Source organism: Contarinia nasturtii, unplaced genomic scaffold (assembly GCF_009176525.2).
Source record: "Contarinia nasturtii isolate CC-2019 unplaced genomic scaffold, AAFC_CNas_1.1 Cnas_scaffold_285, whole genome shotgun sequence".
In the NCBI taxonomy this organism is placed as follows: domain Eukaryota; kingdom Metazoa; phylum Arthropoda; class Insecta; order Diptera; family Cecidomyiidae; genus Contarinia; species Contarinia nasturtii.
The window spans coordinates 6,053,579-6,068,055 of NW_022197640.1; the positions used below are offsets into that span (position 1 = coordinate 6,053,579).

At 33.7% G+C, this 14,477-nt stretch overlaps 5 protein-coding genes across 10 annotated transcripts in view; 3 read left to right on the top strand and 2 right to left on the bottom strand.

The window, feature by feature from the left end:
- Nucleotides 1–2,562, top strand: part of LOC116337654 — an 83,604-nt gene extending 81,042 nt beyond the window's left edge. For all 4 annotated transcript variants that reach the window (XM_031762403.1, XM_031762404.1, XM_031762406.1 and 1 more), the window contains one exon: nucleotides 66–2,562. In XM_031762403.1, coding sequence (XP_031618263.1) covers nucleotides 66–1,907 — 1,842 coding nt within the window. In that variant the 3' untranslated portion in view covers nucleotides 1,908–2,562. The remainder of the gene's footprint in view (nucleotides 1–65) is intronic.
- Nucleotides 2,563–4,050: 1,488 nt separating this feature from the next.
- LOC116337681 (3-oxoacyl-[acyl-carrier-protein] reductase FabG-like) lies at nucleotides 4,051–5,456 on the top strand. The gene is made up of 3 exons (XM_031762444.1): nucleotides 4,051–4,190; nucleotides 4,291–4,880; nucleotides 5,007–5,456. Exons 1-3 carry the CDS (start codon nucleotides 4,140–4,142, stop codon nucleotides 5,218–5,220), a joined length of 855 nt encoding a protein of 284 aa, XP_031618304.1. The 5' UTR covers nucleotides 4,051–4,139; the 3' UTR covers nucleotides 5,221–5,456.
- A 391-nt stretch (nucleotides 5,457–5,847) lies between these two features.
- On the bottom strand, nucleotides 5,848–10,861 carry LOC116337792 (pyruvate kinase-like). Of its 3 annotated transcripts, none has more exons than XM_031762681.1 (6): nucleotides 10,708–10,861; nucleotides 7,787–8,084; nucleotides 6,761–7,711; nucleotides 6,524–6,661; nucleotides 6,297–6,453; nucleotides 5,848–6,195 (listed from the first exon to the last, which is right to left on the bottom strand). In XM_031762681.1, the coding sequence occupies exons 2-6, from the start codon at nucleotides 8,082–8,084 to the stop codon at nucleotides 6,183–6,185; spliced, it is 1,557 nt and encodes a 518-aa protein (XP_031618541.1). In that variant the 5' UTR covers nucleotides 10,708–10,861; the 3' UTR covers nucleotides 5,848–6,182. The 3 variants fall into 3 exon arrangements, with proteins under 3 accessions (XP_031618541.1, XP_031618543.1, XP_031618540.1); XM_031762683.1 differs by lacking the exon at nucleotides 10,708–10,861 and adding an exon at nucleotides 9,066–9,355; XM_031762680.1 differs by lacking the exon at nucleotides 10,708–10,861 and adding an exon at nucleotides 8,884–9,031.
- A 414-nt stretch (nucleotides 10,862–11,275) lies between these two features.
- Nucleotides 11,276–12,117, top strand: LOC116337794 (guanosine-3',5'-bis(diphosphate) 3'-pyrophosphohydrolase MESH1). The gene is made up of 3 exons (XM_031762685.1): nucleotides 11,276–11,440; nucleotides 11,521–11,825; nucleotides 11,892–12,117. Exons 1-3 carry the CDS (start codon nucleotides 11,332–11,334, stop codon nucleotides 12,006–12,008), a joined length of 531 nt encoding a protein of 176 aa, XP_031618545.1. The 5' UTR covers nucleotides 11,276–11,331; the 3' UTR covers nucleotides 12,009–12,117.
- Nucleotides 12,115–13,905, bottom strand: LOC116337793 (probable phosphoserine aminotransferase). The gene is made up of 6 exons (XM_031762684.1): nucleotides 13,472–13,905; nucleotides 13,248–13,363; nucleotides 12,986–13,147; nucleotides 12,808–12,902; nucleotides 12,574–12,743; nucleotides 12,115–12,504 (listed from the first exon to the last, which is right to left on the bottom strand). The coding sequence occupies exons 1-6, from the start codon at nucleotides 13,645–13,647 to the stop codon at nucleotides 12,132–12,134; spliced, it is 1,092 nt and encodes a 363-aa protein (XP_031618544.1). The 5' UTR covers nucleotides 13,648–13,905; the 3' UTR covers nucleotides 12,115–12,131.
- Nucleotides 13,906–14,477: the final 572 nt, after the last annotated feature.

The following is a 14,477-nucleotide window of genomic DNA, read 5'->3' on the forward strand; positions in this document are numbered from 1 at the left end:
TATTTATCTCAATGATGATAAAACACCAACAACAACTCATTCAAAATGATTAAAATAATTTTCAGGATGCTCCCGATATTAAAACACTTTCGAAGTCAACATTTTATGATGGTGCCGAATTGAGACATCGATCATCAACGCTACCGCGACGTCATCGTCGTCACATGTCCAGTGAATCAACGTTTGTTATTTCATCGCGAGATTGTTCGCCAATTCGTCGACGTTCGCCGGTCTATTGTAGCGGTAGTCTTCCTCGATCAACACATTCAATACCCGCTGCATCGACCCAAACAAAAGTACAACGTACAGTTCCAAGCAAGCATATAATTAACGAACAGAATCGAATTACAGCGAAAAGTGGTGAAATTTATCGAAGTCCTAAGAAAACTTGTACCCTTGATAATCGACTAACAAACGATCGTCATTATCGTTCTGTCAATAGTGGCCCATCAAGCTATGAATCCGGCAAGGCATCCGTTTTATCGGGATTATCAAGCATCGAAGACGATAAAGTGTCATATAGTCGAACAAGCGGACATTCGAGTCTTGATTCACATCCATCGATAAGTACGATTACAACAAATAAAAGTGGTAGCCGTTCATATGCCAATGGAAATTGTTCACCAAAACATCAATTGGGCAAATCAAAATTGACGTTGGACTCAAATGGACGCATGAAATCAACATCAACATCAACCAGCAATGGTCCAACATCACGTTCAGATGATGTTACTGTACCGGTTCTCGGTAAACCACCGATTGGCATACCCAATTCCAGTTCAAACAGTTCAATCACACTTCAGGTTACCACATCGAATGAAAGTCAAATTCCAAACACAAAGATTTTTGTGCAAAATTCACCGGTACGCAGTGTTATCACACTTGAAAATGGTAAACTTTTGGACAATTCAAATGTTTATATTATAAACAATGAAACGACAACAAATGGAAATGGTGAAATTATAAAACGATCCATATCGAAACATAGTTCGCCGGCCAAAATGCGTGCATCATCGAAACGTGACAAAGAAAATGAATTATTGTTGATCGAAAATGATATGGCATCGGAAACATGCGATTCACTGTCATTCATAAGTGAAACATCGCCAGAATCAAGTATAATGCCAACACCTACGCCCGAACCATTTGCCACCGATTCAATTGAAAATTGCAAATTTACCAAGAACGTAAATAACGATGCCACCATGAATAATGGACGAAAATTCTCGTTGCCCATATCCAATACAAATAGTAACATTGTCTATAAAAATGTATTAAAAAATGTGAATGACATTAGTCCATCGTCACCGTTGAACAATAAAAATGTCTTTACATTGGATGAAATGGTTGTGGAGAAAATCGAAACAATCAATTTGGAACGTAATACAATTGCCGGTTCGGTTGGTAATCTTCGGTTCATCGAGAAAAATGAAAAAATCATCAATTCAAATTGTGATTTGAAGATGTCACCATACGAATGTGGTAATATGACAAAATTAAATTCAAATCCAGCCATCAATACCGATTCCATTGCGCAAATTTTATCGAAAAATATGATTGCCGTTGGCAGTGAACCAAATTTGGCCATAAATAGTAACGGTGATGGTAAGCAAAAAATCAACAACGGCGATAAATCAATGGACAAAGAATCGGTCGATCGTCGATTCAGCGTATCGCGTGAGAATAGCATTAATGATCGCGATGAACTGTACAATTTTCCAAGTTTAAGTGATTTGAGTTTTAATTTCACATCGTTGGCCGCACAAAAAATCCTAAAAGGTGTCAGCATCAACAGCATCGATACATTAGTCGAATTGAATATGGCACAAGAGAAACAACAAAATAACGTATCGTCTACAACTGCCGCCCAACCACAAGCAATTTGTACAGACTATGGAATGGTTTAAACGAGATGAAGAATTCATGTTTTTATCGCATTTCGTGTGACCGTATTTCGATTCATCTTTCTCTTCGTAAATTATCTTCATGCTCTGTTCGATTTTATTCATCATTTAGTTTTAATTCTTCAATAAACAGGAACTTTAGCTCTCAAATGGAATTGAACAGCAATAAAAAAAATTAAGTAGTTCTTTTTTTCATTTAGTCTACAAATTCAATGCGGTTATTCTCAATGTATTTGGGAAGATTCACATTGTCGATGTCCATTTTTGGATTTAGAAAAAAAACTGTTTATTTTACACACGTAAAAGTACATTTTTATAGCATAGCTAGTAATTGAAATTAAAAACGATTTAGAAGTATACACATAGATGACACTTATATAGTTTTTCTTATTAGATATAAAGGTGGCATTTTATTATGTTTTCCCCTGCAATTTCACGCAAACGAAATCGTCCGCAGAAGAAAAACAATTATGCGTCTCACGACGAATCTGATTAATTGATCGAAGATTTTGTGGCCAGATAGGCCACATGGTCGTGTCAGTACTTTTGTAAAATGCCCAAATACATTTATTAGCAATTATTTAAAGATTTTATACATACATACATATATGAATATATATTACGTCAGTTCGATAAATACAAGTGCCAAATTTGCAAATTTTTATGCATTTTTATTTGTTGTTTTATCAAAATAAATCAAAATAATTTTACGAAATAATTTAATTTCCTTCTGTCAAATCAAATGAATCATCCGAAAAATCCAGAATAATCGATATTTTCATCATATGACAGAAGAACGCGTTGAAAAGCAATACTATTATTTTCATTTGTACATTGCAATTTAATCGATAACATTAACACGTAGATATGTAACGAATTAACTTTGTAAATTCGTATTATTTTCTATATGAAATTGAACGAAATAATGTAATAAAATATATAACATCAAATATTAAAAAAAAAATGTTTTCTTAAACATCATCAGATGTTTGAACGTTAAGAAGTGTAAATGAAGCACCAAAGTTTCTTAAAATAGATCATTGCACAATGTACTGTAGGTTACTTATTAGCCTTTTCAAAAGAATTTTGATAACAATAAGGACTTTGTAATCACCATCGTTCGCATTATTGGATTCTTTTTTGGAACAACATTTTTAGGTTTCACCGAAACAATTTATAATGGAAATGTTCATAGATGCAAAAAAAATTACCAAAGTGTACTGACGGCATTTATAGAACAATATATATCAAGCCCGGACATGTGATTTTTATTTTAAACTATTAAAAAGGAATCAATTTCCCCATTTTCAGCTGAGTTTCAAACTAGTAATGTGGAAAATATTCCTTCTGATTTGCTTTCGGAATTTATTTCAAATTTTTTGTATTCGGTCTTTTGCACCTCTCCTACCCCTTTCACATTATGATCAATGATTGATCACACTGCGTAGCTACAATAAATTGCCATTGAAAAGACTTTAACAGTAATATACGCCGCCATAAAAGATTACATTTTAGTCGTTATCAATTTCACCTTAAATCTGTTTCAAAAATTCATTTATTCATTTTTGAAGATTTTCGTACATTTAAAAAAATTACAAGAACTTTTTTTTCGTCAAAAAATAGTAATAAAATGTTTGTATTTGTCGAAAAGATTTTTTTTATAAGAAATACATGGGCAATGGGAAATGGACAAGGTAAAGAAGAGCGATGGAGATAAATACAAGCATACGATGTATAAGCAGTTTACTTTTGAGCAACGATCAAGCCATGAATGATAAACATTTCAAGGCGAAGTGATAACGAATACGGATGAAAAATTGGCGAATAACAGCTTATTTTCAAATATGACATCAAAGTCAACTTCTGGAATTTAAATTCATTGTTACGCACGTAACATAATTCTTGTGTAAATAATATTTACTAAATATGACCTCTTTTGTATGAATATGAACGTTATTCATTACATTTAAATCGTTTTATGACGACTGTAAATACTCTTAACACAATAGAAACAAAACTAGCGCCACAAATCATCTTTAACTATCATAAAATTCATCTGAAGAATGTTATCAAAGACAATACTAAAAGGCATTAATTGTTAACGAACTACAAACTACACAATTGTGCTTTTCGACAATTATATATACGAGACATATTCAATTTTGAACTCATTTGAGTGGAAACTTTTCAATTGAAAGTTGCATAAAAATCGAGCTTTTTCCAAAGGAAGAAAAAATGAATCGAAAATTATTCGTACTATTGTTGACTAAGATTGTCATTTGCGGGGTAAGTTACAATTCGGGGTCTTAAGTTTTATTCACATGCCTTGAGAATTGACAATTCATATCAGTCATGTCACATTGAATCAATAATCATCTTCTTACAGCTTGGCTTTGTCAGTGCTGAGGGCAATTTGAGTTTTTCTGACAAAGTAATCATTGTAACTGGTGCCAGTTCCGGCATTGGAGCCGATGCTGCCATACATTTAGCAAAGAAAGGTGCCAGCATTTCATTGATTGGTCGAAATGAGAAGCGATTGAATAATGTTAGTGAGGAAATCAAAAGCGCCGGAGCACCAACACCGTTAATAATATTAGCAGATGTCACAACAGATGCACAGCGAATTATTAACGAGACAGTAAATCATTTCGGGAAGTTGAATATATTGATTAATTCTGCTGGTGTAGCCAAGATGAATAATGCCGAAAATGTCGAAATGGCTGACTACGATTTGTTAATGAACATCAATGTGCGCAGTATTGTTGAACTCACGAAATTCTCCATTCCACATTTAAATAAGACCAAAGGTAATATTGTAAATATCGCAAGTGTCTTTGGAATTCAAACACCGCATAATAGCTATGTGTACGGCATTTCAAAAGCGGCTGTTATTCAACTAACCAAATCTGCTGCAAAAGACATGGCTTCAAATGGGATTCGTGTGAACGCGGTCGCGCCAGGAATAATTCGCACACGGTAAATATTTTTGCTAAATATGTATCCTTGTTTCTTGTTGCGTCAATTAAAAAAAAAACTAAGGAAAACGCTTGTGTTTCATATAATGCAAAAAAACCCTCTGAAACATATTTACGACTGTTTTAGCATGGTGGAAACGTCGACGGGTTTGACATCAGAAGAAGCTGATCAATTTTTCGATAAAAACGGTAAGGCATATCCACTTGGTCGTGTTGGCGAAGTAGAAGATACATCAGCGGCAATTGAATATCTAGCCAGCGATGTGGCCTCCTTTGTCACAGGAACCATATTGACGGTAGATGGTGGAGCGTTAGTGGGAAATGTTGATCTAGTAGTATAAAAGCATGTAGATGCAATCCATACTGATGGTGAGCAATGTTTTTGTATTAAGAAGGCTTCACATTGTCGATTGACCATTTTTAGATTTAAAAAAAAAACTGAATCAGAATATTTCATAACAATATTTACGTTATAATCACAATCTGCTGCATTATTGGATCATTTTTAAGTTTGATTTTATTTTTGTGATGTTAATCCTAAAGAATTAAAATAAAATGATTCAGACCACAGATAGAAGTAATGATTACTGACCTCATTTATTTTGTTTTTGGCCGTCATACATTTCTGGTAAGCATATGTGTTTTCGTTTAATTTCTTCACCGTCCATTTTCAATAAACTATCTTTGAAATCCGTTTCAATGAAAATCCATGAATTTTTCATTTTTAATCTTTCTCAAAATATCATTTTTCTTGTTGTAGGCAATTTCAAAAAGTTATTCGGTAGTCAGTATTTTTTAGTAAAATTTACCGAACGAGTGTCTTTATGAAATGGTTTCCTGTATTCATCAATATACTGTTCGCATAAATATGTGTCGCCCTCTGTTGATCTTTAAATGATTTTAATCCGAATGGTTTCAACAATTATCAATTCGAATTTTAAGCAAAAAATAAATAAATGAATACAAAGTATGGTGTTCAATCAATTTATTGTTTTTGTCGTTGTTTGCAACATAATATGGAGTTTTTGTTTGCATCATTTATTCAAAGAACGCATAATAATTTAACAGATTTGTTAGTTTACATAAATAGAATGAACTTATAGTACACTCATCAAAATTGTTTTTATCTGCTTTAATTTTGGTATGTGCGACCATGATTATAATAATTTCAATCAAAAATATGTTTTTTTTTTAATTATGTAACCACATATAATACAGAGTTTTATATAGTCTTGATCACATCATCTAAATCCGTCGCAATCGATACACTTTGTGTCATTTTGGGATAGGTAATTTGAAGAATTTATTCAACATTGCTGAAAATGATAAGAAAAAAATATTCACATTAAATTAATCGAGTCAAAAATGAGTAGCTTTAAGTGATAAAAAAGGATGTTCAAGCAAATTAGATACATACACAATGCGCATGGTGTTGGTGAAGCCGGAACCTTGTTTCCATCCAGTGACAACAACAACTGGATCGCCGCTCTTGATGAAACCGCGAGCCTTACCGAAACGAACACCAAATTGAACTCGGTCATCAACATCTTTCATCCAATCAGATCCAGCTGGAACTGTGTTTTAAAAACGACATTTATTTAATTAAATTCATTCATGTTTTGAAAAAAGACGCACTAAACTTACCATCATAGGACAATGGCAAAATACCACGGTACAAATGGCATTGACGAGCAGTTTGTGGGAATCGTGTAACAGCGATAATTGGACACCTTGGCTTGTATTTGGAAACCAAATGAGCTGAGCGTCCGCTTGTTGTAATAACTAAAAAAAAGACCAAAATACACAGAATATTAAATAATGAATCAAATGCATTTTGAATGTGAATTGAAATGTAAGGAATTAAAAAGTGAGTTTTTTTACCGATAATGGCGGCGGCCGATGTTTTGGAAGATGCTTCAACTGTTGCGATGGCAACGGAATGGGCGGCATCAATTGGAGTTGGCACGGTTGATACCAAATCATTGAAGAGACTGTGTTGCCACAAAGCAGCTTCGGCTTCTTTGGCGGTCTTGGCCATGGTCAAAACACACTCAAGTGGATATTCACCTTTGGCAGTTTCACCCGACAACATGACGCAATCGGCACCATCCAAAACAGCATTGGCAACGTCGGAAATTTCAGCACGTGTTGGACGTGGTTTCTTAACCATTGATTCAAGCATTTGTGTTGCACAAATAACTGGTTTTCCTTGACGATTGCACTTGGCAATCATAGCTTTTTGTGCCAAAAACACCTTTTCTGGTGGAATTTCAATACCCAAATCACCACGAGCAACCATAATACCATCAGATGCTTCGATGATTGAGTCCAAATTTTGCATTCCTTGTTGATTTTCAATCTTTGAAATGACCTTAATGTGCTTTCCCTTTTCACCCAAAACATCACGGATTTCCTTCAATGCTTGTGCATTCCGAATGAATGAAGCGAAAATGATGTCAACACCTTGTTCAACACCGAATTTCAAATCGGCCTTATCTTTTTCGGAAACAGCTGGCAAATCGACTGGCACACCAGGCAAATTAACACCTTTTCGTGAACCCAATGAACCACCATTTTCAATTGTGCAGGTCAATGTATCGGCGGTTACTTCATTAACAATCAATGAAATTAAACCATCGTCAACGAATACACGGTTGTTCTTCTTGACAACATTTACAATGTTTGCATAATCAACATACACAATGTTGCCATTTCCTTTTTCGGCGTATTCTTTATTTGTTGTCAACTTAATGGTGCCACCACGTTTAAGTTCAATTTCAGCGCTACCGCCACCTTCCAACAATCCAGTGCGGATTTCTGGGCCTTTTGTATCTGTAAATTTGATTAAAATTAATAGAATGTATGAAATTGAAATAAACGAAAAATATTCTTATCAAAAAAAATTACCTAAAGCGATAGCCAATGGATGTTCCAAGCCCAATTTAGCTGAATAGTTTTTGACAGCTTCGCGAACATTTTTAATGGTCTCGGCATGGTATTCGTATGAACCGTGTGAGAAGTTCAAACGGGCAATGTTCATGCCAGCACCGATGAGTGTTTCAAGCACTTCTGGGCTCTTTGATGCCGGTCCAATGGTACAAATGATGCCCGACAATCGAACAAATGATACCTTGGAATCGATATCCAATTGGCACAAGTGCTCAAGATAGGTACTGGCTACATTTTGTTTAGTTGCGTTGCTCATCTGTTATCAAATACGTCACAATTACATTGTTAATTTATAATAAAAGTTATCACACAGTGTGCATAGAATAAAATGAGAAAACGAGAGAAAAACTACTGCATAAGTGTAGACACACAAAACACACACACACTCGGTGAAGATTTCGAGAAAACAGAAATAGATTTCCGGATTACAGGTTGTGTGTTTTGTTATATTTTTATAGCCAATATGGTGTCATTATACATATACATGCTCAAAATTTAACGTATCAGGATTGATTCAAACGAGGAAGAAGAAAAAAAAAGAAACGGAACATTGAACCAACTGAGTTCTTATCATGTTATGTAATGTTTGCACATCACAATTCCTTTCTCTTTTGCTGTTTGTGATATGTTTTACGAAAAACTCTTACAATTTACATTGAATGTGAAATATTTCTTTTGAATTCACGCATTGAATGTAAATTATTCGGATTAGAATTGAAAAAGAATATCGCATCGAACAAGCAAATGATACACAATTGATTGCTGTTTTGTAAAATTGGATGACCTTGAAAAGGACATTTCTTGTAGGTGCTTATTTTATTCTTGACATTTAAATTTCCATAAAAAATGCGCTGTGCTTTGTGCCATAAGCGTAAAATAATAATGTTCGATTTGAGGTCACAGTCAATGTGCATTCACACACACTCACACTCGTACGCACTACGGTAATGGTGAATTGTATAACCGCTTTATGCAAATAATTTAAAATATACAATAAGACAATAAAAAAAACAAAATTTAAGCAGTTTATTGAAAGAAATATCACTTCACTCTACCTCTTCGGTTGATTTGTCGTATTCGGTTGGCCAAACCATTCTTGTATTATTTTTGTTTTGTGTTTCTTTTTTCTTATTTCAAAATTGTTAATTTTCTGCCAAGTATGTCTATTACTGTTATTTCTTTGGAAATGATCCCAAAAACAACAAAATGCGATATGTTTAAATGATTATATACGTACAATTAATACAATTTTCACTGCACTAAACGAATTTCAGCCAATTGATTTTGTTAATATCCCACAGTTAAATATGATTAACAGGGAAGTTATTTTCTTTTTGTGTGGTTCAAACAATATGGTTTTTTTTTTATTTCGGGTGCCACTTGGTTTGAGTGTTTTTCAATTTCGGTAGCCTGTGTATTTGACGACAATTAGGTTATATATGTTAATTTGACAAAAGCGGCAATAACGTTCTTTTGCAATCAAAACAGGAAGAAAAAGTCGAACTAACCAATGAAGCCGAATTGGAAGTAGATACAAGCAGATATTCGTAATTTGACTTCAACAGCGAAGGAAATTCAACGAATGCTCGACGAATGTAACCGATTCGCATGTGTGTGTAAATTTATATATATTTGTATATGATGATTGTATGTGGTTGTACGGGCAAGATTCGACGCAAATGAAAATTTGCTACGAAAGAATTTTCATTATTTTATTTGACATATTGGTTACATTTTCGATACATGTGCATTCAACAAATTGTTATCGTTATTATAATCGAGACGTTTACATTTCATTTGGTTTTTAAAAAAAACAATTGTGTTTATTGGATTAATGATGAATATTCAAAATGATGGAAAAAAACGCACGTGCCAACGATATTGCGATAAAAAAATAATAAATATTGTTTAATTTTGGATATGGTCGAGCCATTTCGTTTGCCGAAAATAGAATTTGATGAGGAAAACATGAATTGTCATAACAATTAGTCCATGTAAACAACCGAATCGAATTTATGATATTCAAGCACTTTTCTCTCGTTCTGCATATCATATTTCGTTCTGCATTTTTCAAGTGGATACAGATTTCATCAACGACAGCTTATCGCCGATTCATATAAGAATACACAGACTATACCGTCGCTACCGCAACACTAGTGCGCATTCTCTGATTCTCACTGTCACAACAAGTGACATAACATTAAAATTGAATCGTTTGCATGATTTTCAAAAATAATTCCATCAGTTAAACACCAACTGAATTAATTGATACATTAAATTCAAAGATAAGAAACGTTTTTTTATTGCTATCATTTGCACTAAATTGATGCGAGTACAGAGATATGAAATCTCAATATGTGATAGATAAATGTTGAGAACGATTCCAATTCAACATATTAGGAAATTGTTCGGCAGCAATAATGTGCACACTTTATTTATGCGAAATTATTTCTAATCGATGTGTGAAAAAGCCATTGAATAGAACACGTGATTTATCAAAAGAAATCATGTACACTTCAGCTTATAAAGTGTACAACGCAAATCGATTATCGTATTGATGTGATATATGTCAAAAATGTGAATGACTCATAAAAATACACGCATTTATTATGAAAAACTATATTTTTTTCTTCTTCCACTATAATTTGATATGATTTTTTTTTTAATTTTTTGTCACCAACGGTTGCGAATATGGACAATTCGTGAATTATTGCGCCATAATCGAAAAAGATTTCACACATTGTCTCACGTAATTAGAGGTGACATTGTGCAATAAAAAAAAATCCTATGTATTATATTCTCATTGAAAATCACTAAAACTAACGCGAAGAAAAAAAATATATGTTCACAAAATGAAGAAACGTTGCATTCAAACTTACTTTGGATTGTTGTTTTTTAATTTGTTCTTTCTTTGACGAAAAATGCAAAAGACGATTTATTTATGAACTTAGAGAATTTCCAGCACCGGCAAACAACACGAACTTCAGTGTAGCACTAGTATAATGCCTTAATGCGAGAGAGCTTAGTTCATGCGGTAACCATATTTTCTTGTTGGCTATTTTTTTTACATTGCGCAAGCATGTGTAAGTGATAAACTAGAGAATCGTGTCGTTCACACGATGTGAAACGTAAATGGAACATTACATTTACCATATTTAAGAGAGAGAGATGTTGCGTGCAATTGAAGTTGATTCTCTTATTCAATCATTTATTCATATTTTGTATGTGCAAATTTACTGATTCTCAAGGTCATGCAAGGGTGTCTCTTTTGTCATTCTCATTTATCGTTTCAGTTCATAAGATCAACGGATTGAATGGGATTATTTGCCTGTGTGTATATATCGTGCGTATGTATGCATTTAAATATAATGTTATGCAATTTTTTTGTAATAGATGTCGCCATTAGTGTGAAATTGTCAAAATCTATGTGGAACAGACAGTGATTTTTCGGCTTGACATCTGTTGAATACATTTAGAAGCGTGGTTCTGTTCAAGTTGACAAGATGTTTGATCCAATACTATATACAAAATGCATTGATTTTGCGGCGAAAAAACATCGAAAACAAAGACGACTTGATCCGGAACAAACTCCGTACATTAATCATCCCATTGGTAAATTGTACCCTTTTTTTTCTTTTATGTTGAGCAAAGTGTTTGTCATTTATAAACTTTGTTGCATTTGCATATTTCAGGTGTTGCATATCTATTAACGGAAGCAAATGTCGTGGATTTGAATATATTGATGGCCGCAATTTTACATGATACCGTTGAGGACACCGACACAACCTATGAAGAAATTGAACAGTTGTTTGGAAAAACCATTCGAGATATTGTCGCCGAATGCAGCGATGATAAATCATTACCCAAACAGGAGAGAAAACGTTTACAAATTGAACATGCCCTGGGATCATCACGCGAAGCAAAACTTGTTAAATTAGCCGATAAACTCTACAATCTACGGGATTTGGAGCGAACTCTTCCAACCGGATGGACTGAGGTAGCTATTGAAATTTATTCATATCGAACGATTGAGTTCAAAATCAAAACTATCTTTGTTTTTAAGGATCGTCGCTGTGAGTATTTCAAATGGGCCAAACAGGTTGTTGATAACTTACGCGGAACCAATGACCACTTGGAGAACGCTTTAGATGAGATTTTTAAGAAGCAAAATTTAATGTGATCAATTATGTGAAAGAGAAACTCGAATTGTTATCGATATCAATTATTTTATTTGATGGTTAATCGCGCCATCATTTACGAATACAAAAGAAAAGAGAATCGAAAAATATCATGAAATTGTTGTTTATTTTTTGTGTTTGGCCAAAAATTCGTCCATGTAATTGACGAGTGTTTCGGTGTCTTCAAGTGTGACGGCATTGTAAAGCGATGCCCGAATGCCACCAACCGATCGATGCCCTTTGAGTTGAAGCATTTTCAATGCTTGAGCACCTTTCAAAAATTCAGCCTCCAATGCTTCGTCACCAGTTTTTCCACCAACACGAAACACCACATTCATACGGCTTTGATATGGCTTATCGATGGGACAGCTATAAAATTCGGCCGATTTTTCGATGCGATCGTATACCATTTTCGATTTTTTTATTGAATTCTCATACATTGCTTTGATGCCACCCGATCTCTTTATCCATTCCAAAACCTTGCCAACAACATAAATACTGTAATTCAATTGATAATCGATTAGCTACTGATTCTGTTAATAATAGAGATTTTTTTTTTCTTCTTACATAAATGTTGGTGGAGTGTTGTATTCAGAATTGGCGGCAAAGTTCTCCTTGAAATTAAGAATGGCAGGTGTAATTGGTAATGCATGGTTCATAAGGTCTTCACGTACAATAACCACAGTTATACCGGCCGGACCGAAGTTCTTTTGTGCACCAGCGTAAACAACTCCAAACTAAAATTTAGATAGAAAAATTATGTATCAACGATTTTATGACAATTTTGTTTGTTTTTCTTACTTTGGTAATATCGAATGGTCTTGAGAAAATATTTGATGACATATCAACGACCAGTGGTACGCCATTTGTTTCTGGAATGAATGGAAACTCGGTACCTATGAAGAGAAATTAAAAAAAAAATTGAAATAAGACATTAAATTAAACTATGATAAAAGAAAAGAATTTATAGGTAAATTACCATCGGCAGTTTCATTATCACAATAATACACATATGATGCATTTGGATCTAAATTCCATGTGGATTGACCCGGAATGGTTGTGTATTTGCTGACTTTGGGCAACACTAAATTAACCTTTCCATACTTGGCTGCTTCTTTTGCTGCTTTCGATGACCATCCGCCTATATTTCCATGAAATCAATGTAATATTTTTTTCAAAATGTACTCGTGTGGTTCAAAATTTCACAATCGTTTTACATTATCAGTATATTGTTTACTCACCTGTGACAATGTAATCGGCGGTACCAGTACGACCGATCAAATTTAACGCAACACCAGCAAACATACCTGTTGCACCGCCTTGCAACAGTATCACTTTATAATTGTCTGGTAGGTTCCTATGAAAAAAAAATATGTATGAATCAATCGTAAGAATCTTGTACAAATGATCGCGTGTCGAATATTAATCATTTGTGAGGAGAGAAAAAAGGTGTCGAAAATCTTACAAAATATCCCGAACTGATTGCAGGGTTGCATCATGTAAAGTCATATAGTCCTTTGATCGATGCGATATTTCCATTACACTTAAACCGGTATTTGCATAGTTTAGCAATTCTTTCTGCACTTCAACGAAAACTTCACGGGGCAATTTAGCCGGACCGGCACCAAAATTAATGACCATTTTGTTGGAATGTACTTTTTTTAAGTTACGAATCAAACGAAAGAAATATGAATCTCTTCAACAAGTGGCTATCTGTATGTACGGTGTACTTTTTGTGTGTAGAAATGAATAAAAAAATATTTATTCAAATAGTGAACAAAAATATAGAAGTTATCACTTAATTTTTCGTTCTTGTTTGGTTACTTGAACTCAATGAACTGAAATATTTACTGTCGTATTCAATGAATTATATTCCCACTTTTACTTCGCTCTTTTGACTGTATTGTGTCAATTATGCAGTCAATAAGCAGAACGTATTCAGAGTATGCTTGTGCGTTGCGTCTACCGCAGCCTGTTGTTGTTGTTGTATTTTTTTGCGTTACTTCTTATCACATGTTCGTGTTTGTATTATCTTGATGTTGGTAATCCGATGCGTTTGTGTTGCATTGTGTGTCGTACCACTCAACGATTTGTTCATTTACTAAGGCTTGTTTTTCAACACATACACAGACGATGTAAATAATAAATTCACACTCTAAATATAAACGTTCTGTTTTGGACATAATTTAACAAAACATAATTCTTTTATATATTTCATCTCTTTAAAATTGAATATTTATGATTGTTTTAATGATGAACAACAGGCTTTGAATTTCCATGGGAATTTTACAACATTAAAAATGAGCGATTTAACTGGTATTTTTTTTAGTTTATAATTAACGTTGTCGACTGATAACATAATTTTGAAACTATGCATTTTGTATATGACTCTGTAGTAAATAGAATGATTGGCATGTATTTTATCAATTCGCTTTGATAATAAGCTGGAAAAATATTAAAAGTGTATTTTG

Excerpts from the sequence above, each read along its gene's own strand:
- LOC116337681 (XM_031762444.1), top strand. The coding sequence starts at position 4,140 with ATGAATCGAAAATTATTCGTACTATTGTTGACTAAGATTGTCATTTGC. Across the intron at positions 4,191-4,290 it reads CTAAGATTGTCATTTGCGGG|CTTGGCTTTGTCAGTGCTGA; the intron begins GTAAGTTACAAT and ends ATCTTCTTACAG. Across the intron at positions 4,881-5,006 it reads CCAGGAATAATTCGCACACG|CATGGTGGAAACGTCGACGG; the intron begins GTAAATATTTTT and ends CGACTGTTTTAG.
- LOC116337792 (XM_031762680.1), bottom strand. The coding sequence starts at position 8,922 with ATGGTTTGGCCAACCGAATACGACAAATCAACCGAAGAG. Across the intron at positions 8,085-8,883 it reads ACGACAAATCAACCGAAGAG|ATGAGCAACGCAACTAAACA; the intron begins GTAGAGTGAAGT and ends ATTTGATAACAG. Across the intron at positions 6,662-6,760 it reads ATCGGCCGCCGCCATTATCG|TTATTACAACAAGCGGACGC; the intron begins GTAAAAAAACTC and ends TCTTTTTTTTAG.
- LOC116337794 (XM_031762685.1), top strand. The coding sequence starts at position 11,332 with ATGTTTGATCCAATACTATATACAAAATGCATTGATTTTGCGGCGAAA. Across the intron at positions 11,441-11,520 it reads GTACATTAATCATCCCATTG|GTGTTGCATATCTATTAACG; the intron begins GTAAATTGTACC and ends TGCATATTTCAG. Across the intron at positions 11,826-11,891 it reads TTCCAACCGGATGGACTGAG|GATCGTCGCTGTGAGTATTT; the intron begins GTAGCTATTGAA and ends TTTGTTTTTAAG.
- LOC116337793 (XM_031762684.1), bottom strand. The coding sequence starts at position 13,647 with ATGGTCATTAATTTTGGTGCCGGTCCGGCTAAATTGCCCCGTGAAGTT. Across the intron at positions 12,903-12,985 it reads TGATAATGAAACTGCCGATG|GTACCGAGTTTCCATTCATT; the intron begins GTAATTTACCTA and ends TTCTCTTCATAG. Across the intron at positions 12,505-12,573 it reads AACACTCCACCAACATTTAT|TATTTATGTTGTTGGCAAGG; the intron begins GTAAGAAGAAAA and ends ATTGAATTACAG.